This window comes from Sinocyclocheilus grahami, unplaced genomic scaffold (genome assembly GCF_001515645.1).
Source record: "Sinocyclocheilus grahami isolate Dianchi unplaced genomic scaffold, SAMN03320097.WGS_v1.1 scaffold28.1, whole genome shotgun sequence".
Classification (NCBI taxonomy): domain Eukaryota; kingdom Metazoa; phylum Chordata; class Actinopteri; order Cypriniformes; family Cyprinidae; genus Sinocyclocheilus; species Sinocyclocheilus grahami.
In genome coordinates, this window is record NW_015505207.1 from 873580 (window position 1) to 901201 (window position 27622).

At 36.9% G+C, this 27622-nt stretch overlaps 1 protein-coding gene across 1 annotated transcript; it reads left to right on the plus strand.

Moving 5' to 3' along the window:
• Window positions 1-26347, plus strand: LOC107569935 (ganglioside-induced differentiation-associated protein 2-like). The gene is made up of 14 exons (XM_016256112.1): window positions 1-232; window positions 1001-1224; window positions 2351-2490; window positions 2669-2822; window positions 3491-3579; window positions 3685-3761; window positions 4073-4232; window positions 10685-10835; window positions 11909-11985; window positions 13066-13142; window positions 13622-13670; window positions 14295-14461; window positions 15521-15664; window positions 25241-26347. Exons 2-14 carry the CDS (start codon window positions 1028-1030, stop codon window positions 25280-25282), a joined length of 1524 nt encoding a protein of 507 aa, XP_016111598.1. The 5' UTR covers window positions 1-232; window positions 1001-1027; the 3' UTR covers window positions 25283-26347.
• The last annotated feature ends 1275 nt before the right edge of the window (window positions 26348-27622 follow it).

Here is a 27622-nt window from a genome sequence, read left to right on the forward strand (position 1 = left end):
GCATTCCCGGAAGTGATGATTTTTGCCCTCGTGAATCAGCTGATCAGGAAACTCGCTGAATGTTGCAAATACGATGTGTTGACCACAAGCAGCTAAAATCACATTTTAACAATGGCTAATTTAAAAGCGGAAGCACTGGAAAATGACAGTGATCTTTAACGGATTAGTTGGAGCTAATGTGGGTTTGTTTGTGCAGTAGGAAGGACTCAATAGCTGCATCTTAGGACATCTGGTAGGTTGCTGGTTATTGTGATTGATGGTGGTTATAATTAGCATTTTCAAGTCGATATAAACCTGTGTGGTTAGAATGAGTATGGCGTGTTGCTTTCCCTTTTATACTCTTTAAAACTGTATTGTGTTGCGTTGTTTGTATGTGCCTATTGCTTTCGAGTTGAAACTTTTATGTATTTGAAGGAACTCGTAGCTTTGTTGTTGTTGTTGAAATTTAATTTGGGGAGTCGACCTTTACACATGCATCTCATTTCTGCTGAATATCTTATCTGTTCCTGAAGTCCTCCTGTCTGTCTGCACTGATAGAGGCTCTCTGTTGTGCTTGAAAGTCAGTTACGCTCATGAACACTACACTTCTCATACTGCAGCTGGCACAGAAAGTCTTGCTGAATACTTTTACAATTATTGTCACTTTTTGAAAGTTTGGGAACTCATTTCTTCTATTTCATTGTGGCTTTATGTTTTACGTGAATTCATTTTGAAGAAAGCACCACACTGGATTGAAATCTAATAATAATGTCATGTGTTTTTTGTAAACATGGAGTTATTAAGTGTGAAACACTTGCATGTATATCTAGGTTTAAAAATTCTTACTAAATTGGTTCTCAACCAGTTCTCTAGAGGGCCTCAGCATCGAAGTCTGTCATTGTAACCACTTTACATGTGTAAACTAATGCAAACATATCTGTGTGTATGCATTTATGTGCTAATATAGCCCAGGTCAAACTGAGGTCTTATTGTGTGTAAATGCTTGTCTGTGTCTTTTCAGTTCAACATTGCCTAGTGAAGCTACAGAATGGATCCCTTGGGAGCTCGTTCCCAGTTTGTGGAGGTCCAGAACCTCCCCACGTGGGACCAGCCTCAGGGAGTCCAGGACGAGGTGGATGGAGAAAACCTCTTAATGGAGGAAGATGACCAGCTGACCAATCAGCTCAATTCCTTCGAGTCCCCTTTCCCCTTCAGACAAGACATCAATAGCAAGATTGTACTATTGTGAGTGTTATTTTCACTGACATTTCTTCTCCATGAATTTCTACACCCTTACTACATGATTGCTTAATAAATAGACTACATATAAATCTGTTTTTGGTCCTAAAAGCTTAAGCAGCAGGATTGTCTATAAATGTAACTATTGATTTGCTTAGTTCTAAAGTTTAAGATTTTGTTTTAGTTTAATAGTTTAATCATTTAGTAATTTGGACCTAAATATTTTTATGTAACTGCACTGTGTGTTTGTTGCATCAGTTATTTGCACCAGCTCTTCACGTCTGTTAGTCGTTCCCTCATGCACACAAATCCCCTTTATAGCTCAATCACATGTGACTGTCTGGGATGTCCTTTTGGCTTTCAGGCCAATATAGCTTTGTTAGGGAAGGATCAAGATGGTTTTCTCTTTGAATTCATAGTTTCTCTTTTTTAAGAAAGTAGAAGTTCATTGCATGGAACTTCTCTATGAAGCCCAATTCATAAAACCAGTCCTTCTGGAAATTCAGGCAGGAATAGAATTCATCAGTGCACATAGTGTTATGCTTGCAGGATTTGTTCATAGTGACTTTATTCTGTCATTCACCTGACTTCCATGTATATAACTGCAAAGCTATATATATATATATATATATAAATCAATAACATTATATTGTGTGCTATATAACATTTATATTAAACACTTAATGTTATAAAATAAAATAACTGTTATATACAGTTACTCTCTCTCTCTCTCTCTCTCTCTCTATATATATATATGTATATCGTTATGTTTATTAATATTATTTATTGATATTTTTAGTTTTTCTTTATATTTCAAGTTTAATTTAGTTTTTAGCAATTTTGTTATGTGCATTTGACTTTTTTTTTTTTTTTTTTTTCAGTTTTAGTAAGTAACATTAGTTCTTAAACCAAGGCAACTTTTCTATTTTCTAATCGAAGTTCATGTTTTTCATTTAATATTTATATTTTATTTTATTTCAGTTTTATTTCAATTACCAATTATTTTTAACTGTTTTATTTTACAATAACAACGCAGATATTTATATGCTATATTTGTTCTCACATTTTTTTCATAGCTTATATGATGTTCTGTATCTGATACGCTGGTCTATATTATTCCCTCATTTTACAGTAATGGAGATGTGGCACTTTTAAACTGCACTGCAATCGTCAATACAAGTAATGAGACACTAACGGACAAGAATCCTGTATCAGACAGTATCCACAGAAACTCCGGACCTGAACTAAGGGATGAATTACTCAAACTGAAAGGTAGGGGGCACTACCAGGATAGCAGATAGAGAACTGTTATCAAATTGTGATCTTAAACTATTAGTATTTTTAAAGGTTGTTTGTGTTTGTTACACAGCTTTGGAACAGATCTTATCCCATTTATCTAATTTTGTATCAGTTTTGCTGGAGTGATATGGGTGTGCGTATATTTTTCCAGGATGTCGGACCGGGGAGGCAAAAATGACAGAGGGTTTCAACTTGGCTGCACGCTTTATCATTCACACTGTTGGACCCAAATATAAAGCCAAGTACCGGACAGCTGCGGAGAGTTCTCTTTACAGCTGTTACAGAAATGTCATGCAGCTTGCCAAGTAAGCCGGATCATTCCAACAAATTTAGTGAGATTGTTGCACAAATATTAAATGTCAGCTCATACAGACTGTCTGAATGTTCAAACGTGATTATACTAAGTAAATATGCTTCGTTACTTTATCTGTTAGTCACTCTCGAAGATCATATCAGACATAAAATGTTCAAATATAGTCTAAATCTAATATTTTATGATAAGCAGGATAGCAGTTCCCATGGCAGGGATGTGTTTAGTAAAATAACCCCAACCTTTATGTTCAATGCTTGAAAATTATTAAAAGTGATGTCTGATGATTTATAGAATAAACCCCATGTACTTATGGGAAGGAAGGAAATTATATGAGATTTAGATTCCATTGGTGAATACATTAGCTTTTGTGAATTTGAACTCACCCTTGGCTAAAGATAAATGCCATTCATCTATTGTTTGGGAACAACTGTGTGTGTGTGTGTGTGTGTGTGTGTGTGTGTGTGTGTGTGTGTGTGTGTCAACAGGAGGAGTTGATGACAGTAATGCTTGACTATGCAGATAACATGTCATCAAAGACACTTCTGTCTGCTCATATATGGAAAACTCCTATATGGAAAACCCAACTGACTAATGTAAACTATATATAATTGAAGCACATGCAACGTATTTAATGTTTATTCATTGTGTTTCTCTCCTCAGGGAACATGCCATGGCATCTGTGGGGTTTTGTGTGGTCAGCACAGTCAAAAGGGCATATCCACTGGAGGATGCCACACATATAGCATTAAGTAATTAATGTTTTGAAATTAAACATCACATTTGAGGTCACTCCTTTCTGATGAAATTCAGAGGGATCTCATTAGAATGTGTTTCCCCCACATTTATATTTCTAGGGACTATCCGTAGATTTCTGGAGAACCATGGTGAAAACATTGAGATGGTGGTGTTTGCTGTTTCGGGTGTTGAGGAGGTGTGTGGCATTTCATTTTCACTGTTATGCAACAGCCTCCATCCTTTAACTCTCTTGTGTGCTCTTTCATTTTCTTATGAAATTCTCGTTTTCATTTAAAAGCCAACTTTGTTGTGTATGTGTTTGCTGAGTGTGAGCTACAGCATTATACATTCGAGATTCATGTATTCCTTGCTAATATTACTTTAAAAATTGCATTATTTAAAAAAAATTCACAAATACAAAATAAGATTTGTATTTTTTTAGCATGTACCTGAATGTGTATCTATGACTGATTGACCCTAAATGTTGTATTTTATTCTGTTTTCCAGCCAGTGTACAGGAAGTTAATGCCTTTGTATTACCCACGTTCAAAAAAAGAGGAGAGGATTGGTCTGCCTCTCCTCCCTGCCAACATTGGCAATTCTGAGGGGGAGCCCGTGGTCCCGGAGAGACAGATCCGCATTGCCGAAAAGCCAGGAAATCTAGAGGGTGAGCTCAAAAAATTGTTCAATATATCATCATTTGAGATCTTTTAGGTAGACATACTATTAAAAAATTCTGTGTTTGTAATTTTTTTTTAATGGAAGCCATGAAAAAAAAAAATTCCCAGAATTCTATGAATGGAAAATTTAAAAGAACAGCATTTGTTTGAAATAGAAAGACATTTACAATGTTACAAAACATTTCTGTCACTTCTGATCAAATTAATGCATCCTTGCTGAAAAAGTATTGATCTGTTTCAATTTATTAAAAAATCTTTCTTACCTCAAACTTTTAAACAGTAGTGTAGATTTCTTAAAGGGGTCATATGATGCTGCTAAAAAGAACATTATTTTGTGTATTTGGTGTAATGAAATGTATTTATGCGGTTTAAGGTTCAAAAAACATATTTTCCATATACTGTACATTATTGTTTCTCCTCTATGCCCCGCCTTTCTGAAACACGTCGATTTTTACAAAGCTCATTGTTCTAAAAAAGCGAGGTGTGCTGTGATTGGCCAGCTATCCAGTGCGTTGTGATTGGCCGAATACCTCAAGCGTGAGACAGAAATATTACGCCCCTTACCATACTGTGATAATGCCATGTCAGGCCGGAGCGATGATTCAAAAACATGAAAACCCATTATAAACAAGGCATTCGTTGCATCCAGTGGGGACATAATTATGGATTATAATGACTTATACTGTCTTTTTACACGTTGCGTTGCATCACGCCGCGTAAACATAAAACCATGTCTGCATTTGTGATCGGAAAAATGACAAACAACAAGCCCTTTTCTACACCGCCCAAAAAACTCGCTTTAAATAAATAAAATATAAAAACTTACTTCTAGTCTGTGAGTCAGAACAGCCGGCATTGTAGTCTACTCTGCCATGATCAGGAAACAGTCCTCCATAAAATGTGCTGCACATATCTGAATATTTGGGTTGAAGTGTTCTGGAGCAGTGTTGTAAATACAACTTAACCACTGATTTCTAGTCGTGTCCATTTTTGAAAGGCCAAACAAAGTAGTTTCGCTTTCACAACGAAACAGCGTCACACACGGTAGCCTAGAGTGAGCGGCGGCTGCCGAGAGTGAGCAGAGGCCGGGGGCTAGAGTGAGGAACGGCCAGAGGGTTAGAGTGAGCAGAGGCGGCAGGCTTGAGAACGGCGCGGCCGGCAATTTTGATGAAGGAGTGTCCGGAAGGACATGTGACGACTCCAGGCTGGACTCCGCTTCGTCCACGATGAAAGCAGATCCAGCGATCCACACCGCAAAGTTGTAGTATTTCCTCAGCGACCAGCACGGATCAGCTCCAGGCATGACGAAGCAGATATCGTCCTCTTTTGGAAGGCCAAACAAAGTAGTTTCGCTTTCACAACGAATCACACAGTGCCTTCACGACATGGTGGCAACAACAACAATACTACAGCGAGAATAAAAGTTACACCTTCTTTCTTTGCGTGAACATGTGGGCGGCATTATGCAAATCTTCCCACATAGTGATGTAGATATGTGGGGGCGTGTTAGAACGAGCCGTTTTAGGTAGGCGTGGCTGACTCTTAACTTTTATAAAGAATATCTCTTTGGATTTGAGACTTTAGTCTTTGCAACTTTACAGATCTTCTTTATGCACCAAGAGCTTGTAATACTCCAAAGAGAAAGGAAAAATTGAAATTGCATCATATGACCCCTTTAAGATTACCAAACAAGTAGTAGGAGTAAATGTTTACCAAAATGTTTGGAAAACAATTATCTGGAAGACATGTATTTACACTGTGTAATGGAAAACACTTTTTTTTTAACAGAGAAGCATCTGCAGTAATGTATTTGATTTACAGAATGAAAAACATAGTTGTCTTCCATTAATGTGATAAAATTATGATTGAGCAGCATGCAGCTGATCGAGAGCCATCTCTTCCTGCCTGGCCTTTCATCTTGATCTGTAGTGGGTTTTTCATGAATTCAGATGAGCTGGCACCTCCTCTGTCACACAACAGGAGCTTTGACTACTGCAGAATCTTCTGCGTTCAGACAGACCCATTGTGAACACCGCTACAGTCAAGTGTGTGTGTATAGACACAACTGTTAAAATGCCTATATGAGAATGAGTGTATGTTTGGCTTGTGTGCTTGCCATAGCACTCGGAGCACATGTGTATATTTACTTGTTAGTGGGAGGTTGAATTTGTATATTTGTTGGCTGCCATTATTTCATACCCAGATAATGTGGACTGTGAGCCAGCTAAGGTGATCAAGTCTCACTAGAGCTGTTGATCCAATTCAAACACGGCACATAAGCCAGGTCCCATGTAAATAAACACTGCACTTTCCTGCCTGTCTTTGAACACTTTATTCCAGGACATGGAAAGGCAGCCCAAGTTCTGTCACCAACTGAACTACCAAATAAGCTCTTCCCAAGTTAAGGTCATTCAATAATCTGCTTTATCAGTCTTGCTTCTAGATCAGGGATGGGCAACTGGCGGCCCGCAGTGTCTTTTAGTACGGCCCACTGGATCATATTAGACTCGGATGATCAATTTTAAAACATTTGAAAAGCAAGTCACGTAAAGATTGCTTTCAGTTTATGATGTTAATACTATCTCCAACCAGGAGAGGTCGCTAGTTTCCAGCCGCTCCTTTATTAATTTCAGCGTAGTAGGACGTGCACTCTAATGTAAACACTCATTAACATTAGCAAATAATAAATGAAAAACTGACCATGAAAACGGTATTTTCAAGTCAATATGGTAAACGGATTGTCTTTTTACCAAGTTCAAGGGGATACCCATATGTTTGGATTGTTTGGAAATCTGTATTTTATTTAAATCGCCATTACACCACTGCTCACAAACAATGGGGACGCCAGAGTTGCACTTGCCTCAAATTTAAAAGGTAAAATTCATAGTCAACAAAAGCTTTTTGCCAAATGCATGTTTGCAAATGAAATGCAATTGCAAATGAAATGTTTGCACTGGACTATGTTCTTATTAGTGTTTCCGTGGGTCCTTAAAACGTCTTCAGTTAAATTGTTTACATTTAAGGCCATGCAAACTCTTAAATGGTACAAAAAGTCTAAATTATAAGATATCTTTGGGGACGGAAAGACAAGAATTGCTATATGGATTAATACGACGATTAAACTTCAAAAGACTATGATTTCACTGAATAAACTTGAGCGCTGCACGTCAGCTTTGTGTACTGCGGTTACTGGGGAAACCACTAATGTTGAATGCACAGTTTTGAAAGTGACACCTGCTGGCAGAGAACGAATTTGCTTTTTCAATAAGCCCATCTGCTATTTTTGCTACATATTTTTAAATGTGAACCAGTGGATCAACAAAAAGCTAATGCATTATAAAAATCTAAACAATTAAGACACTAAGATATATTTATATGTTATTTAATATAATAATTAATTGATAATAATTGTTTAAATTCATAAATTAATTGATACTTTTGACTCCCATTTCTTAAAAAAATGTTTAAAGGCTGAAATGTGAAGTGCAGATCTTAAAAAGGTCTTTAAAGGTCTTACATTTGATTGAAAAAATCCTGCAGATACCAGGTTATTATATGGTACCATTTAGAAGAACTATTTTTTTTACTTAAGCCCTTTTTAACTGTCCTTTTAGGTTGTTTTGAGAATGTTCTGTAGGCTACTAATAAAAAAAGGACCTCTGTATATTTGTTTGTTGCAAATTTACAGACAATGCAATTGAAATGTTTACATTGGCTTGTCGGGGTAATATTTCTGTCCACTGACAACAAAGATTTCATTCTGAATTAGCCTAACTGCACTAGTTATGTATTAGTTAAAACTACATTAGTTATACTTTAATTTCCTTCAATAAAAAGGAAATGGAGTAAAATGGTTTAGCAATCTGGCCCCTTGGTATAAAGGAGAAAAAATGCTGGCCCTCATCACTATCAAAGTTGCCCATCCCTGTTCTGGATGTTTCCTTGAGCCTTTGAGAATGACAACAAGCTCTAATCTGAACAAACATGATCGCTTAACCAAATTTACCTCGGTATATGGTATGGCACAACAGCTTCCAGACTTCCTTGTTAATATGAAGTTAAAGGTGAAGTAGGGCTAAACAATTAATCAAATTTCTAATCGCGATTACAATTATGAATGCCACAATTACGTAATTGTTCAAAGCGCCAATTAATCGTTCAAAGTCCACTTATGTTATTCTGCATTTTTTTGGGTTTTTCCTCATTATTTAAATTTTAGTTTTAGTATAACATTATAATACCATTCAAATTTGTACTTTTTTATAATTTAAAGAAGAAACCAATCCGATGTATAGTTGACATTTGAGGCTTAATACTATAGTAAAGCACAAAGTTTTTCAGTTAATGTTTTCAGCTTGTTTATTTTCATATAAAAATGTGGCATGCAGTTGCATCAAACAATGGTATAAACATCATTCAATGTAAATTGTGATAATCGTAATTAATAATAGCAATTACAATTTCAAAGGAATATTCGACAATTATGATTTTTGTCATAATTGTGCAGCCCTAAGGTGAAGTGTGTACTTTCTGGGCCACTGGTGTCAACAAAAGAAATTGAAGAAAAATTCAGTTCAAACTGCCATTGGTCAGTCCAGCACTAAACTCACACAATTGGTTGAGCCAGTGTTGCTGTTTCAGTCTGGTTGGGTTTGAAACTTTTAAGGTCCAAAGTGTTTTAAACTTGATTTACAAAACCTGAATCATGTGTTTGACTTATCTTCTACAATCAAATTTTTTTGTATATAGACTCTTAAAAGACCAATGATTGTAAAATTTTTTCCTTGACAACCTACTTAACTATGTTAGTTTAGTGTCTCTCGCATCACTCCGCATTTTCTTCCTTTACACAATCATTTATTAAAGGTATTTTTCAGTTAAGTAGCCTTATTATACATATAAAAAGAGAGGTAATGTTCAGTCAGCTGGTTAATATAGCAAAATAAACACAATGGTGTGATCAGGACCCTAACCCAAAAGCGTAAGCCCCTTACTTAACATTCTTAGTTATGGAATACCACTGGGTTCGGTGTTGGGCCCTTACTAAAGCAGATTATGTGCAGTACAGAAAGTTAGTGTGATACTAAACTTTGTCACATCTGTTTTATTAAGATTTATTGTGCAGATGCTTTATTACTTATTATTGATATCTTTGGAAGGGACGAAACCTTGCTGAGGGTTTTTATTAGGATCAGAAGTGTTTGTTCCTATACAGTCTTTCTGAAAGACATTAAAGGACACTTTTTAATGTTCATGGACTGGTTCTGCTGCACCCTATCACTGATCTGGCTGATCTCATCAAACTCTTGTCCTCTTATCAATGCCATTTCATCATGTGAAGCAAGTCTGCCTGTCATTCTTAGAGTAATATTAAAGACAGCAGGTGACTAGGCCTTTACTAATACAGCCCAGCTCTTATGGATTAGTCTATGAAGCCATGTAGAGGTCTCAAAGCATGCCTCAAACCACACACTTCCCTAATCTGCTTTCTCCAGTTTTTCTCTCTCTGTCCCGTTCCCTTAAAACCCAATTAAGTTCTCTAGACTTTACATTTTCTTTCCTTCATTTGCTGTGCAATGGATATATTTGCATTTAATTGTTTACAGTTTCCTTATTTATTAGATCTTTGTGTGTCAAAAAAGTTTTATGTCACATTGTGGTGAAGTGCTCCTGAAATCCAAGTAAATTTCAGCTCTAGGCCAAAGGCATTACTAGAAAGAGCAAGCATTGGTGCACTCTGTTCAGTGATGAAGATCATAAAAGGACCATATGTTGCATTACAAAAACATAATCTCATTCTTTGCTTCAACATGCTGTAATGATTTTGGCCAAAGATAACCTTCAGGAGACATCTGTGTCTAATTGAGTCTTGTTGATGTCTCACCCTAGGTTTGCTAGCATTTGAGTGTTTGGCTGTAATCCCCTTATTTACCTGTTAATGTCTTTTTATCTCTCTGTCAAAAGTGTTTCTTTTATTTCTGGCTAAATATTTCGTAGTCTGACCAGTGACCATGTGGTTCAGATGAGGAAATGAGAAGTTTTGTTTGTTGTTTAGACTGGACTTTCTTTTCATGTCTGGTCAAATATGGCTAAGGTTGGCCTGTAATAGATATTTGGCATACACATGTAAACAAGAATAACAGACAAGGATTATTTTTACGCTTTGCCTGGCTGTACATCACACACGCCACTGGCTTTCCCAGCTCTGATTGAGGGTGGGAGTTCAGGTCTTGTGGAATGTACCACGTTGTAGTGCTCACGGAACCTAGTAATGGTCATTCCGAGTGTGCAAGAGTATATTTTACTGTTTATCACAGCAAAAGCATTTGTGCTTCAACAAATGTTTATGGCGCATTGGTTTTGCTTTCCCTGTAATATCTAGAATTCTGTGTAATGCACTAATACACAATAATAGTGATATTAATCTAATTATCTGCAGATGACTCCGGGGATGACTCACTAGAGTCCGACCTGGGGCTGGTAGGAAGTCATGCATTTGCTCGTATGGAAGGGGATGTAGATAAGCAACGTAAACTCATCCTTCAGGGCCAAATGTCTGAAGCAGCCCAGCAGAAACAGCACCAAAGGAAGTAAGATGTGTATTTTTCTCATATTCTCGCCTATTACAAGTACCACATTTCAACAAAAATGTACCATGATTGGGTGGTGTTTACTTTGTATTGGTAAAAAAAATGTAAAATAAATAAATGGTACCTTATCTCTTCATATATATATATATATATATATATATATACACAGTGGTGTGAAAAAGTGTTGGCCCCCTTCCTGATTTCTTATTTTTTTACAGTACAGTGTGACAAAATAAAAGTTTGTCACACTTTAATGTTTCAGATCATCAAACAAATTTAAATATTACACAAAGATAATGCAAGTAAATACAAAATGCAGTTTTTAAATGATGATTTCATTTATTAAGGGAAAAAAGATGTCCAAACCTACGTGGCAAATGAATTGCCCCCTCCTGTTAAATCATGAAAGAACTGCAATTATACTTTTTCACGTAGGGCCAGGCAGGTTTGGACCGCTTTTTTCCCTTAATAAAATAAATAATCATTTAAAAACTGCATTTTGTATTTACTTGCATTATCTTTGTGTAATATTAAAATTAGTTTGATGATCTGAATCTTTTAAGTGTGACAAATATGCAAAAATTACCATTGTGTATATATATATATATATATATATATATATATATATATATATAATATATACACATGCATACATATGAGTATGTGTATAATATATGATATGTAACATATATAATAGATGAAGAGATAAGGTACCATTTAATTTGTATTTAATACACTGACTGAATTATCTAAAACTTTGCATGAATTTCTAAATTGCTCAAATATGAGTTTGATTATACTGCCCACCCCTAGTAAGAAGTTTCAAAACCTTCCTGTTATTATGTTTTCATTTTTTTTTAATGAGTCACCACGATTTTACAGTCCTGTTACAGTCCTTTGGTGAAACTTAGCATAACCAATGGCATCTTTTGGCCATGATCTAATTCATAGTCATCATTATTGAGTGCGGATTTGTTTGTTTGCATGTATGTATGTATGTATGTATCAAATTCTTTACATCACTGCAAATTGCTTAGTGGTGAAGTTTTAGTTCTTGTTGTCTTTCTTCACAGCTATAACCGCTGGCTTTGCAGAGCTCGAGCAGAGGACCTTTCAGACATAGCAGCGTTAAAAGCACTATATCAGACCGGTCAGTCTTTGTCTTTATGGGTATTAATGTATTTTAATTGTTTTATGTAAATTAATTGTATTTCAAATGTTTTAATTTTAAGGCTGTAAATTTAACACAATACTTTAGAACAATTAATTATTAAACTTATTTAATCAAGTTCTTTTCCAATCAAGTACTTTTAACAGTCTTAAAATGAAACACTCATGAATAATTTAATTAATTGGCATATCAATTAATTTGATTAAAATATTAAATAGTTTTTCAGCCCTAGTTCATGTATGTCGACTTTATTGTAGTAGTATGATATGGTCTGATGTTTGCCTCTTTTATCTCACTCATGTTCTCCAGCACGTTCACTCGTTCTCTTTGTGTTGCTGTCTCTCTGTATATCTTTATGCACATGTGGACTTTGTGTTCTCTCCATCTGTGTGTTTGCTCTCTGGGCAGGAAACCTTTGTTCCGCCTCATTGAGCTCAACATCAGGGGGTTCTGTAATCCATTTCTCTCGTTTCACAATTTCAGGACAAAAAATAACCACCAAAGTAACGGTTTCGGTGTTGTTAAGTATTTATCATCATCTTTTTTTGTTTCTTAGCTCATATACTGTCCAGGCTGACCTACTGAGTTCAAAACCTCAATGACATTTTACCACAGACTGTACACATTAGGTTTGCCAGAAGCTGTTAGTCCTGCTAAATTTCATCTTGAATTTCTACTTTTAATCATATTTCAGAAAGCCACAGAACAGGCAGTACTTTTCAAAAAACGGAGTATCTGAATCACAAGAACTCACTTGACCAAAGGGGGGCAGACTTTCTCCAGCTGTGCACCTCAACATGTAAATTCGCTATGCCACGTGATGATGGACTATATGAAGACATCTGGCTATGCACATGCAGATGTTTCTTATGATATAGAGCAAAACATGTATTTTAATATGTATACATAACTCATTTCTGCATTCAACAGGGTGAGGCTGAAATGTCTAATGTGTTTCTTGAGATATGCTGCATGTGAGAATGCTGTCAGCAGTGGGTGTGAGGAAACTTTCTTCCATAATATAGTCCTATCACAAAGCTTTTTTTTTCTCATTTTCAGGTGTCGATTTGTGTGGTAGGACGGTCATGGTTGTTGTTGGCAGGAATATTCCAGTTACACTTATTGATATGGAGAAGGTAAATGAGAAAATGTTCATACTTCCATTTGTTATGTGTTCTGACAGTCCATTTTATTACAGTTCCATCTTATTTTGCACCAAATTTTACATACATTTTGTCAGATTTAGCACTAAATGCTGCCTAACCAAGGTTAACTTAATGGTTAAATTTAGGTTAACCTAATTTTGAAAAGAATGTGTTTTAAAAGGATGTTGTTCTCAAGATTTCCATTTAGATGTAGACCTTTTAGATTTATATTTACATTAAAAGTTCTATTTGAGATTTGCATTTGAATCAGAAACTTTTGATTTGACGTTTTTTTCTTTTTAAAAGATTGTATTGTTAAATATTTACTACACTATAAATGCAAATGTGAAAAATTAGACTGCTGCATAGATATAGCTCCATGGAATGGCATTGTAATTGCATTTTAAGAAAAATATTGTTTTAATTCTTTTAATCGAGCAGTGCTCATAATTGCTATTTTCCTGGCTTAGCAGAAGAGTTTGAGTCCTTGTTCGAAAGTCAAAACCGGGGGAGGTGATCGTGAGGTCAGGCATTCGTCATTTATTCAGGGGACACTCTCAGCATGCAGGCAGAGGAAACCACAGTCTTGAAATAAAAAAGCAGAAACGCTCTCCAGCTCCAGTCCCTCACACTTTCCACACATCGTGGAGATCAGCGTGACTCATAACTTTGAGAGCCAGGCCAGTTAGACTCGTGTCATTTATTATGAGGTATCAGCAGAGCACAGCATATCATCATTGTATTATTTATTCTCAAAAGGCATGGGTCTATAAGAAAGCGTTTTACAGACATAATCCTCAGCGAGAGTGATGAGGTTCTGTAATGGTTCTGTTAGCAATCACAGCCATGTTTATAGCAGAGTTAGCCAGTGACGCTATCACTCCCTATGACCCCTGCTCATGGGTTTGGACAGGACGGTCCAAGTCCATCGTGGGAAAGGGGAAAGGTTGACATACACGTCCCTTGTGCTTTTCGAACACCCCTCCACTTCTGGCTGTCCAGATCTCTATCCATCTGTGTGTTTTGGACAACAGCGTGTGGCTTGGACGTGGCTGCCCCGTTGGACTCGATTCACTGACTTTTGCTCGTTCTTAAAAAATGCGCTTTAGCTCCCTTTCTAATGTGTTTATTGTTTTTGTTAAGGCAATAATCCTTTCAAAGCCAAGTTGACTATTTGTGTAATAAGTAATTGGTTGGATGTGTTGATAATGTTTCAAAAACCATTTCTCGCAAGGTTTTCCTTCTGTGTTTTCAGGTTTAAGAAAAACCTGAGGGCTTTCTACTTCATTCACCCGACGTTCCGCTCCAAGGTAAATGTACTCGGTTCATCAACTCAGATGTAAGTCCATTAAAGGCAACACTAGATGTTCATCTCGTTTTGAGCTTTTCTTTCTGAGTTTGTACGGGCCTATGGTCTGATTCACAGCGGTCAGCTCCACATGTTCCACTTTGACTAAGAAAGACTGTGTATGAGTCTGTGTAACTGAATATGTTGAAAAGCGTCTCTGAGACCGCATTGAGATTCATGATGTGTCTGCACTAAGTGTTCCGTACTGTTCCACAGAACCTATTCAGGTAATTGAAGTGCTTATGAGAGCGTGTTGCCTCTGCCAGGCTTTGCTTTAATTTGCGAAATTATTCAACAATTATGCTTTGTGCACTCCAAATGTAGAGGAACCCCGGCAATTAAGTGTCAGATAATTGTTCGTTTTAAAATGCGTCCTTTTCAGCCAGAGAATGCTCGAGCATTGTAACAATCCCAGGTGTGAAACGTGTTCAAGCATTAGGGCTGAGTCATTGGAGTAAATGCTGAAAATGACTCCAGCAACAGCTTTAGGAGCAACAAGTTTGCCTTTAGCAACCAAACATTTAATTCAGTTACAGCTTCACCAATTTTGTAGCTATCTGTTATTTATTAAATTGACCTTAAAATTGTGTAGAAGTCTATGCTGTTTTCCTATAGAGTTACATTTGAGTTCATTTATAATGTGAGGTGAACAAATGATTATAAATTATATTTATAATGTCACAAAAGATTTATATTTTGAACAATTGTTTTTCCTCTCTAAACTTTCTATTCTTCAACGAATCAATGAATACAGAATTCATCAAAGAATTATTAATTATATTTTTTATATAAAGCTCTCTCCCAACATTTTCAGACGTGTCCCAAACCCATGTATATACCGCTCATATAAGTTTGACAATTAACCTTTTCTGCTGGTTAAGCACAGCTTTTATTTGTTACCATTTGTTAAAAAATAAAAAATAAAATAAATTCTATTGTGTTTCAACAACTATTCTTGTACCCTTTTCATGGAAAATAGCATCTCAGTCAATCAAATGGTTTTGTTTGTGATTCCTGTCAGGTCTCTACTTGGTTCTTCACGACGTTCAGTGTATCAGGCCTTAAAGAGAAGGTCCATCACATAGAGAACCTACAGCAGCTCTTCACCTGCATCCTACCTGAGCAGATTGACATCCCTCCTTTTGTCCTGGAGTATGACACGCGGGTGAGTATTCAGTGCTTTACCACAATACAATTGTCCATTGAGGATAAAGGATGTTACACCGTGTGTGTACACATACACTTTTACAGAGAACCAGATACCGCTCTGTAACACCATGTTGCATCTTCTGATTTTCAGATGGCTAAAGACAGTGTCACTGTCATTTCCATTGGAGAAAATGCATGAAGCCTTCTTTATTTCTGTTTGTACTGTCTGCTTTTGCATTTCAAGCCAAGTCGGCTTTTAATTATTATTATTTACAACTACAGTTAAATTCTTGATTGCTTCTTTGCCGATTATAGACAAAACAGTTTTAGTATACAGTCCTACTACATAAGAAATAGGAAAAATAATAATACAAATACAATAATCTGACACTGTCTGTAATGACCTTAACGTTTAGTTTAGGAAAGTTAAGATCAAACATGCAAAAGATTTTCTTAATCCTGAAGGTGATTGAAATGTACAGCTAGTGACCAATTTTAGAAGCAATTATATGCAAATTCTTTAAACTAGTTTCCCTGTATGACCTGTTCTTTAAATGCAGCCTTTAGCAAAGATTTATTTTTGGTGAAGCCGGTATATAAAAATATTCACTTTTTTTAGGCCTTAATGAGGTCCTTTTTTGTTTTGAAATGGATTGCATTTGGCTTGTGGAAAAGAGATTCTTAGAGACTTATTTTTAACTGTTGACCCAAAGTATGGGTGGAGGAAAGTCTTTCCCTTCAGACTGAAAGAGGCCTCAGCCGTGAGAAACTAAGCTGTCTGCGTGCTGTGCTGCCGCTTGCTCCATCTCAAAGGAACACATCACATTTTATTTCTTAAGATTACTCTTCAGCTACTTATGTGGGATAGGGTGATATATTTAAGGAAACATAGAAACAAAAAAAACAGCGAGTCAGATAATTGTTCGTTTTAAAATGCGTCCTTTTCAGCCAGAGAATGCTCGAGCATTGTAACAATCCCAGGTGTGAAACGTGTTCAAGCATTAGGGCTGAGTCATTGGAGTAAATGCTGAAAATGACTCCAGCAACAGCTTTAGGAGCAACGAGTTTGCCTTTAGCAACCAAACATTTAATTCAGTTACAGCTTCACCAATTTTGTAGCTATCTGTTATTTATTAAATTGACCTTAAAATTGTGTAGAAGTCTATGCTGTTTTCCTATAGAGTTACATTTGAGTTCATTTATAATGTGAGATAATCATTTAAATGATTATAAATTATATTTATAATGTCACAAAAGATTTATATTTTGAACAATTGTTTTTCCTCTCTAAACTTTCTATTCTTCAACGAATCAATGAATACAGAATTCATCAAAGAATTATTAATTATATTTTTTATATAAAGCTCTCTCCCAACATTTTCAGACGTGTCCCAAACCCATGTATATACCGCTCATATAAGTTTGACAATTAACCTTTTCTGCTGGTTAAGCACAGCTTTTATTTGTTACCATTTGTTAAAAAATAAAAAATAAAATAAATTCTATTGTGTTTCAACAACTATTCTTGTACCCTTTTCATGGAAAATAGCATCTCAGTCAATCAAATGGTTTTGTTTGTGATTCCTGTCAGGTCTCTACTTGGTTCTTCACGACGTTCAGTGTATCAGGCCTTAAAGAGAAGGTCCATCACATAGAGAACCTACAGCAGCTCTTCACCTGCATCCTACCTGAGCAGATTGACATCCCTCCTTTTGTCCTGGAGTATGACACGCGGGTGAGTATTCAGTGCTTTACCACAATACAATTGTCCATTGAGGATAAAGGATGTTACACCGTGTGTGTACACATACACTTTTACAGAGAACCAGATACCGCTCTGTAACACAGTCGCGCGTCAACAGTGGCACCTCATCCAGGGACCATGTTGCATCTTCTGATTTTCAGATGGCTAAAGACAGTGTCACTGTCATTTCCATTGGAGAAAATGCATGAAGCCTTCTTTATTTCTGTTTGTACTGTCTGCTTTTGCATTTCAAGCCAAGTCGGCTTTTAATTATTATTATTTACAACTACAGTTAAATTCTTGATTGCTTCTTTGCCGATTATAGACAAAACAGTTTTAGTATACAGTCCTACTACATAAGAAATAGGAAAAATAATAATACAAATACAATAATCTGACACTGTCTGTAATGACCTTAACGTTTAGTTTAGGAAAGTTAAGATCAAACATGCAAAAGATTTTCTTAATCCTGAAGGTGATTGAAATGTACAGCTAGTGACCAATTTTAGAAGCAATTATATGCAAATTCTTTAAACTAGTTTCCCTGTATGACCTGTTCTTTAAATGCAGCCTTTAGCACAGATTTATTTTTGGTGAAGCCGGTATATAAAAATATTCACTTTTTTTAGGCCTTAATGAGGTCCTTTTTTGTTTTGAAATGGATTGCATTTGGCTTGTGGAAAAGAGATTCTTAGAGACTTATTTTTAACTGTTGACCCAAAGTATGGGTGGAGGAAAGTCTTTCCCTTCAGACTGAAAGAGGCCTCAGCCGTGAGAAACTAAGCTGTCTGCGTGCTGTGCTGCCGCTTGCTCCATCTCAAAGGAACACATCACATTTTATTTCTTAAGATTACTCTTCAGCTACTTATGTGGGATAGGGTGATATATTTAAGGAAACATAGAAACAAAAAAAACAGCGAGTTGCTCTGGAATATGAGAAGAGAAGATTAGAAAATTATAGTTGTAGTCGTCTGGCATTGCAGAATCTCATATTACTATTATAAACATGTGTCATTTAACATGTTTTTTCTTCAACGTGGAGAACATTGTTTTCAATTTAAAATTGTTACCTTTGTTACCAGTGTTGAATCCAAGCAAACTGCTCAGATCCTAATAAATGGATTTGTCACAGCTAATAGCAGACCATATCCATGCATTAATTGGACCCATCTGGGCTGCACTCATTATTTAGTTGATTTTCATCCTGTCATTCCTGAGCTCTTAGTTTTGCACTGTTCTCACAGCATGCACATACACATGGCATTCATCTACAGCTTCATTCTAGGTGGTTGGTGTTACCCCTTTGTTAAAGATACAGGCTGGTAACCAATAAGGTTAGGTTCAAGTCCTACTAGGCATGGAATTGAGCTACCACCATGTGGGCATTGTTCTTGTTGTGATTTGGTGTCCACATTGATCTTGGTTGATCTGATTGCAAGTGGGTCTAAAATGTTTTGTAGTCCGATTACTCAAACTACATTCAGAAATGTGCATGATCACATCACATATGTAGTGTAAATGCTAATCTTAAAGCGATAGTTCACTCAAAAATGAAAATTATCTTATTAATTACCCACCCTCGTACCAAACCCATAAGATAATTCATCTTCGGAATACAAATTAAGATATTTTTGATGAAATCCATGAGCTTTCTGAGCAAGCATACACAGCATCGCAACTAAAGAGTTCAAGGCCCACAAATGTAGTAAGGACATCATTAAAATAGTCCATGTGGCATCAGTGGTTCAACTGTAATTTTATGAAGCTACGAGAATACTTTGTGCACAAAGAAAGCAAAAAAATAACACCTTTTTCAACAATTTCTTCTCTTCCATGTGAGACTTCGAGGCACGTTCACAAGAGTACCATGACGCATGTGTGTGCATTTTTTTGCTTGTAAACAAGGTGCAGCGCATGCGTGTTCTACATCAGAACGCCAGCTCTTACATCAGCAGCACCACATGCATGCATCGTGGTACTGTTGTAAATGTGTGTCGAATACTGAAGAAGAAATTTATTGAATAAAATAATTATTTTTGTTTTCTTTGTGCACAAAAAGTATTCTCATAGCTTCGTAACATTACGGTTGAACCAATGATGTCATATGGACTATTTTAACAATGTCCTTATTACGTTTCTGGGCCTTGAAAGTGGTAGTTGCTTTTCTGTCAATGCAGGTTCAGAAACCTCTTGGATCTCATCAAAAATATCTTAATTTGTGTTCCAAAGATGAACGAAGGTCTTACGGGTTTGGAACAACATGAGGGTGACTAATTGACCCTTCGCAAAAACCCACCCTCCTTAGCTACTGATGCTATGTCCGACAAGCTATGCCGCTCTCACACTGCACACATGGTTTTCACGCAGTAAAAAATACATTGTGGGGGAAAGAGGAAACTAACAACAAATATTTTTTTTTTTTTAAAGAAATTCAAAAAATAAATACCATTTTGTGGCTCTTTGTGTCATGACAGATCACTGTAGAGCCTCAGTTCAAGCGGCAGATGTGACCGATCGTCTTTTCATATTTACTTGAAATGAACATGAATAAACATCAGAACATATTTTATTTCAACCGCAGAAAGACATTAATACACACCATTTTTCAAGTTTAAGTCCACCGAAGTTCATCTACTCTCCTGTCTGATTTGTTTGTTGGACAAAATGGTGGATTCTGCATTAGGATTGGTCTGATCGCGTTATAATGTTATCAAGATTTTTACATCAAAAAACATATTTTGGAAGTGATAGGCTATTTTCTGTCTTGTTTTAAACCCCCTTCATCAGAACACTCTGTTTGAATAGGCGTGGCGGATTGTAGACTCGAATGTAAACGCCCACTGCTATGATTGGCTAACACTTAAATACTCAGTAGATATCAAACGATCTGTAATAACAGACAAATCAATAGTGAACACGTAATAAAAGCAGTTACTCACATTTGTGTGTATACCAATGTAGTCGGCACAGTATAGTCTTTTAGTTTGACTCTTTCTGAAAATCCCACTTCGAACTGTGCTTTGTTTGTAAAAGAATCTGTGGTAAAAAATGAAGTGAACAAATGACCGGGAATTTTGACAAGGGAATTTTGATTTCTCAGTTCATGACCCCTTTAATGCCTCTAAGACAGCAAAGAACCGCCTACTCACTTCTGTAATCTTCAACTCCACACCTTTAATTATTTTATTTTATTTCAGATTCGGCACACAGATCATTACACACTAAACTATAAGACCCTAAGGGTAGAGGTGCCGTCTAAAAAACTAAATTATGTTCCTCACTGTATGGTCATATATGTTTTTTCCCTTCTATATTTTAGATGTTGTTTTGGTCCTTCTGTTTTGTTCCTGGGTTTAAAGGGCACTGGATTAAAGTAAATGAAAGTGGGAAGGAAGGCACAAAGGTGAGGCAGCTATGAAGAATCGATCATGCCACTGATGCGTTAAATGGATGGTCTTTCTCGCGCCAGGTGCATGGCGCACTGTATTTGTGTTCGCTGAGCAAGAGTGCAGGCACACAGACTTAATTAGAATTATTTTTTTTCCTGCAAGCTGTGTGTTTATTTCATTTGCATGAAAAACATTTTGTACTTGTACTTTAGTATGTTATCGCAAACAAAAAAGCAAGCTTTAATAGGTATGTCTGATTCTTGTTTATATCCCTGCGCTCTTCCTGTGTGAGTAAAGGCTGGAATACACTACATGACTTTTAAAATTTGAACAGACTTCAAAACACTTGGCATCATACTCACCGAATTTGTAATAGTCGCAGAGGAAAACTAGCCATTATATATTAAACGATCATACACTACCAGACTTTAAAGTTGTTCCGATCACAACAAGCTCACACGGATATGTACGCATTGTTGCTAGAATATGCGTGACAAACATTGTGTTATAAAATAGGCTCAAAATATCAAGCATGTTTCTTATTCCCCCCGACTGGAGGATCATAGTCTGAATCTAAAATAATCAGAGTCTGTGACCATCATACTCTACACGATGTTCTATAACATCTATCAACTCAAATCTGCAGACCGACTCTGATTTTCAGCAACTAGCGTCAACTTCTCCACACAGTAAATCGGCGGAAAGTCTGGGCTAAAATAGTATAGTGTATTCCAGCCTTAAATGTCGAAAATCAAACTTTAGATCAGATGGTCGTCTTCAGGGTGGGTTTGTACAGAAAAACATTTGTATCGTTAATCAAACTTAGGATCCCTTAGAAATGTACACCAACAGGGAATATTCCACATGTTGCTTCTGTTGAAACCAAAAGCTTTAAAGTTTTACTTGATGACTCATTTGGACTCTTGTATTTTTATTAGTTCTGGAAACTGTGACATTGGAGACTTTGTAGAGATTCTTGTCTTTGGGGAACATTCATAGTCCTTTTATGAATGAATGTGTATGTAACTTTAATGGATGAACCCATTTTCTCTTAACGTGTCTGACTTTATTTTTTGCTAGAATAGTATGTGTTTTTGGTCTACTTGTCTTAGCCTTGGATTCACTCCTGGACTCCCTTGCTTAAGTATTTCCTGTCATTCTTTTATTACCCAGGAAGTTAACGGGCAGGAGGGGAAATGGCAGAATGTGTAAGCTTTTAATGCCAATTGCACTCAGCTTTCTCTCTTTGCCTATATGAACAGATGCAGTGCCATGGAAAGTCCAGCCGCAGTCACCTCAAATAACCCAGTCAACTTTCCATAAAGCATTAAAAGGCCCCCTTTTTTTTTTACATTTTGGACTATCACCTCTATACTACAGGCGTTGTTGGGTAGTAATGGGCTACAGTATGTAATTTGGATTATGTAGTCAAAATACAAAGATCTTGTAATTGCATTATAAAATATTGTAAATAACTGTATTACTGTTATTTTTGTATGGATATCAGGTTTGCATATAGATTATAAGTAGGCAACAGCAATAGTCCCTCGTGTGTTGATAGGCTTAGAGCAGTGGTCGCCAACCCGTCGAGCGCGATCAACTGGTAGATCTTTATCACTGTCCCAGTAGATCCCGAAAAAAACAGTAAAATAAGTACAAAAATGCATTACATTTATGGGGTTATATTAATGTATCACTGAAGGGTACTGTCTTGAGAAAAGTTTCGATGGCAATGGCATTTTCTTCCCGTATAAAACGCAGCTCTGCTTTGTTTACAGGGGTAACCAAGGAAACGCTATAGTGCGGCCGGTTCATAAGCAGTGTTGCCAAGTCCGCGGTTTTCCCGTGGAATTGGGCTATTTAAAGGGGTCATATGATGCTGCTAAAAAGAACATTATTTTGTGTATTTGGTGTAATGAAATGTGTTTATGCGGTTTAAAGTTCAAAAAACACATTATTTTCCACATACTGTACATTATTGTTTCTCCTCTATGCCCCGCCTTTTTGAAACGCGTCGATTTTTACAAAGCTCATCGGTCTTAAAAGCGAGGTGTGCTCTGAATAAAAGTTACGCCTTCTTTCTTTGCGTGAACATTTGGGCGGCGTTATTTATTTATTTTTATTTTTTATATTTTATTTTTTTTTTTACAGGGGAACCCTCCTCGTAACGCGATTGGACTAGTTTTTTTGCGAAAACCTGGCAACCCTGTTCATAGGAGCCACCTGCTGTCAGAGAGTGAGTCTCATTCAGACCTGCTGTTTTTGTTTCGTGCAGATGTTTTATGTAGCAAATAAATAAATAACACCTAAAGTCAGACCATTCTGTTTTTGTTTTAAATCCTGAAATTAATCTAAATCAAATCAAAAACAACTGCCCGTGCAGATCATGATTAAAATGCAGTGGTTGCCTCTCATTTCAAATGGCTAGATATTTTTGTTTAAAGCCAGTTTGTTTGTTATAAAGCAAATAGCCAATAAATACATTTGCTTAAAAATCAGTATCAGAATCCAATTTGCTAGTTAAAAAAAAAAAGCAAGAAAAGAAAATCTGAATTCTGAATCAGCTATGATCGGCGCATCACTAATTAAAATACTAAGTAAAAGGCCTCAAATTTGAAGTACATTCTGGGATGTCTTTTTCTATCAATTCTTCAATAGGTAGATCTTGTCTTTCATAAAGGCCGAGGTCAGGGATCTTGGGCCTTAAAAGGTTGGTGACCACTGGCTTAGAGGCTAAAATATGTTCAGTAGGCCTTCAAATGATTTCTGAAGAAAGCAGGAGCGGGAACACAAACAGACTTGTTCCCAGCCAACTTTGTTGTAGTGCTACATACATAGAGCTGTCTTATTCCTCATTTGACCACATACAGAAATAACTTTCAACTAGACGTATTGAAAATGTGCAATGCAGTCCTTGCATTCCAAAACATGTCTTAAATTCACTCCAGTTTCAACTACTAATGTTTAATGAAAGGATTTCAATTGGTATCTAAAACACTTATAATAAAGTCCGGCATGATGAAAATAAAAAATAGGACATTTCATGCAAGGCTTTTTGTCTTAGAATCTGATTTTTTCTGTCAAATTAAAATGAGCTGAGATTTTTCTTGACTCAAAATAAATACAGAAATCTATACAAAAGTATAATCTGAAAAATGACACAATTACAAAAGTACAAAACTGAGAGAAACCCTACACTGAGTGAAGCTGCGAAAGAAAACACACAGCCCCAACCCTCTCTTCATTCGAGCTAAAACCAAAGCTACTTTGCACTTTTCTTTTGTTTGTTTTTAAAATGCCCCAATTATGGATTTTTGAAAATTACCTTTCATGCAGTGTGTAACAGCTCTAAGGGAATGAAAACATATTGCAAAGTTTTAAATCTGAAAGTGCGCCGTGCATAAAGTTATCTCTCAAAAGAAAGAGTCGACTCTGAATCATTGAAAGGAGTCGTTTTTAAAACGAATCCCAAGCCGTTTTATGTTGACGTCAACATGAAGCATTAGCATATTGCCCGCCCACTTGTTGGTCTTTTCGCTTTGGTCTGAATGAAAATGCTAATTCATTCTTTGCCACTAGGTGCGGGCTTTTGGAGTGGTAAAAATAGCTGTTTCCCCCGGTAACGCTGTACACAAAGTAGCACTGCGCTCACAAACCTGCTTTATCGGGCATTACAGGCATGTTGAAATGAAAATGAGACCAATCACCGCAGATTAGCTTCACGCAAAGGAGGGGTTTGGAAAACTGAATCGTTAAAGGAATCGTTTGGGAGTCGTTAAACAAGTAAGGTAAAAATAAATGCATATTTTAAGACAATGAAAGTGTTTTTTGACCTTGCATGTCAACCTGTTGTTGGGGACTCCCAAAACATGAACCTTTCATAACCCATAATAGGGGCACTTTAATGAATTTCCTGTGCTCTTTGTAACGGTTTACAGCATAATCTCTTTTTGCATTCATTTGACCCGAAGGCCTGTAACACCTCTGTTAAAGATTGACCTCACAGCTTCAGAAGGGGAATCATCTGCCATGCTGGGAGTCGTACAGTAGCGTCTGAGCAGAAACTCATTAATTCCCAGCTAATCTCTTTCCATAAGTGCTCATTTGACTATTGGAATCCTCACATACTTCTGCGGTATATCCTAGAAGCCACAACCTTTATTAAATACTTGAATGAATATTTACCTACTGGATATTTGTATCCTATGGTAAATACAACCTCTTGGGTTGATGTACAATGCAGCTAGATCTAAATCTATCTTTATATTTGTGCCGACAGGCTCTCTAGGATGTAGGTGTGTCTTGGGCTTATATTGTGGTGACAGGGGCCTCTTGTCAATTTGCCTTCTGTGTTTTACAGTGAGTTGGTGCCTCTCAGCCAGTCTGTGAACAAATGTAACCTTTACTACTGTTTATCTTTTTTCGACTGTACTTATGAATATCATCTCTGCTCTTCCAGGTTAACAACCCCTATTACACGGCTCAGTCCTCAGGCCTGTGATGGTGTTGGATAAACCCAGAACCGAGGAAAGGACCTGCCTCTTTTCACCGGGCCGATACTCAACCCGATGACCCCGACTCTGATGTGAACAAGATGAACGCAGTCAAAAGTGCATCTTTGCCGTGACAGTGAGAGACTGTCAATCAATAATGCTGTATAAACACATCCTGCTGAAACCTGCTGAACGTGCCACAGACCTGTACCAAACCCAGATGTCACTGAAGGAACCGCCTGCCTGACCCAAGCTGTTTTTGAACAAGGTATGCGTGTGTGGTGTAGATGAAGAGACTGAATGTGAAACACATGTACCAGTGTCTGCGTGAATAATGGCTGGAAATAGCCAAAACCATTCTGGTTTTAATTTCTTATGTCCTTGGCCATCCAATCATCTGAAAGCCTCATATTTTCCTGCCTAAACTGTTTTGTTGTTTCATGTCATTCTGTGTCTGCAAAGTCACTAAAAGGAGCAGCGTTTTGCTTTTATCTTGATTCTCTTTTTTTTCCACCACAAGCACTTTTACAGCTTTAACTGAGGTGTCAAACAACCATCACTACAGTTTCTTGAGGTTTGACAGGAAGCAACGTTTCCTCGTGTGTGAGGGATGTGCTTTCACATAGATTGCTTTGTGCAGCTCTAAAATCAGGTTGGCCTGTTGAGATTTCTATTAGCCTTTTAATAATAGTATTTACTTCTGTTCCTTTAAATATGGTACATCAGTGTTCTGGAAGCTTCACCTGAGGTACACTAAAATCTTGCAGTGCGCCAGATTGTATTTCATTTGAAGCAGATTTACAAGCATGGCCGAAGGAATGTCACAGAGTGAAGCACTGTAAATAGATCATTGTAGTTACTGCAGATGCTGTCTGGTATTATTAATTCAGTTTATTTTTTTTTTGTCAGCCCTTAGTGTAGCTGTGCAGTGATTCTTGTGTTAAATTTCGTACCATTTTAAATGAAGTATGACATATGAATTATGAAAGTAATATTTGAATAAACAGAATTTGAACATTTGATGTTATCATTAATCTTTGTTTTGGCGTCTTTATTTAATTATTTTGTTTAATTATGTACAGGGTTTGAAATTAACACTCGCCAACCCGCCAAATGCGGGTAAAAATCAGCTGTGGTGGGTAACGCTGTCAAATCACTAGCCAATATGGCGGGTTACTTTTTGTAAGTTATGTTCACTCATTAATTTCTTGGGGAAGTTCGTGCAAGCCAAATCTGTGCAGGTTTAGCGCAAATACTGAACTCATTACATTATCGAGAATATTGCAAACACCAAACAAAACACACCTACAGAGTGCATGCATCCGCATAAGTAACTAACGTACATTAACTTAGTGCACGTAGGCATTTAGAGTGCGTTCTTTCAGTGCATGATTCAGTCTATTAATATGCATTAAGAATGATCACATAATTCAAGATAAGGGGGCAGAAAATGTATATAGTTATATAATTTCATATAGTTAATCAATATCACACGAAGAGTGCTGTTTTAAATAAAAAATCAGCATGGTTACAAATGTGATTTGTGAATTGATTTTATACAACAGTTCAATAAACAATAAGTTAATATCAAGAGACTTACGTTTTAGACACCATGCGTGCTTTTGCTCTATTTCGCCAACAAAAATAAATTCCAAACACAGCCACAGCACTGTTTTGTGTCTCTGAGCAACATGAGAGTGTTTTGTTCCTGAATGAATCTACCGTTTAAATTATTCGGATCAGCCGCAATGACTCACTTATTAACAGTGACTTGCTGCCGCCTACTGGCAGTTTTAATTGTTTTAATTTTACATCTAATGTATCTTTTCATTTTTTTAATTATTTCAAATTCCTCAGGCTACCATCCCCAGACAAACGGCCAGACTGAGCGAAAGATCCAAGAACTCGGGTGTTACCTCCGGGCATACTGTCACGACGACCAACACCGTTGGAGCCGTTTCCTCCCTTGGGCCGAGTATGCACAGAATTCCCTGAGACAGACCACTACCGGCCTCACGCCGTTTCAGTGCATACTCAGTTACCAGCCCCCGCTCTTCCCGTGGACAGGAGAACCGTCGGAGTTTCCAGCTGTAGACCACTGGTTCCGACTGAGCGAGAGAGTGTGGGACTCACCTCCATCTCCAACGTGCAGATGCTCTGAGTACTTCCCTTAGTGCTACTGCCAGACCCGGAGATCGGCTGAATGGATTCGAAAACGGTAAAACTCAACTGTTTAACTCTAGGGGAGTTGGAAAATTAGCCTATTTTTAAAAATAGTGGAGTGTTCCTTTAAAAACTAGGGACTAAAAAAACCCCTCAATGCCTGTGGTTGTATTTGTTTGCTGTAA

What these genes read in the sequence shown, in the direction of transcription:
- LOC107569935 (XM_016256112.1), top strand. Translation starts at nt 1,028, where the DNA reads ATGGATCCCTTGGGAGCTCGTTCCCAGTTTGTGGAGGTCCAGAACCTC. An exon ending in CTGTTTCGGGTGTTGAGGAG is followed by an intron (nt 3,762 to 4,072) that starts GTGTGTGGCATT and finishes TCTGTTTTCCAG; the next exon opens with CCAGTGTACAGGAAGTTAAT. An exon ending in CAGAAACAGCACCAAAGGAA is followed by an intron (nt 10,836 to 11,908) that starts GTAAGATGTGTA and finishes CTTTCTTCACAG; the next exon opens with CTATAACCGCTGGCTTTGCA.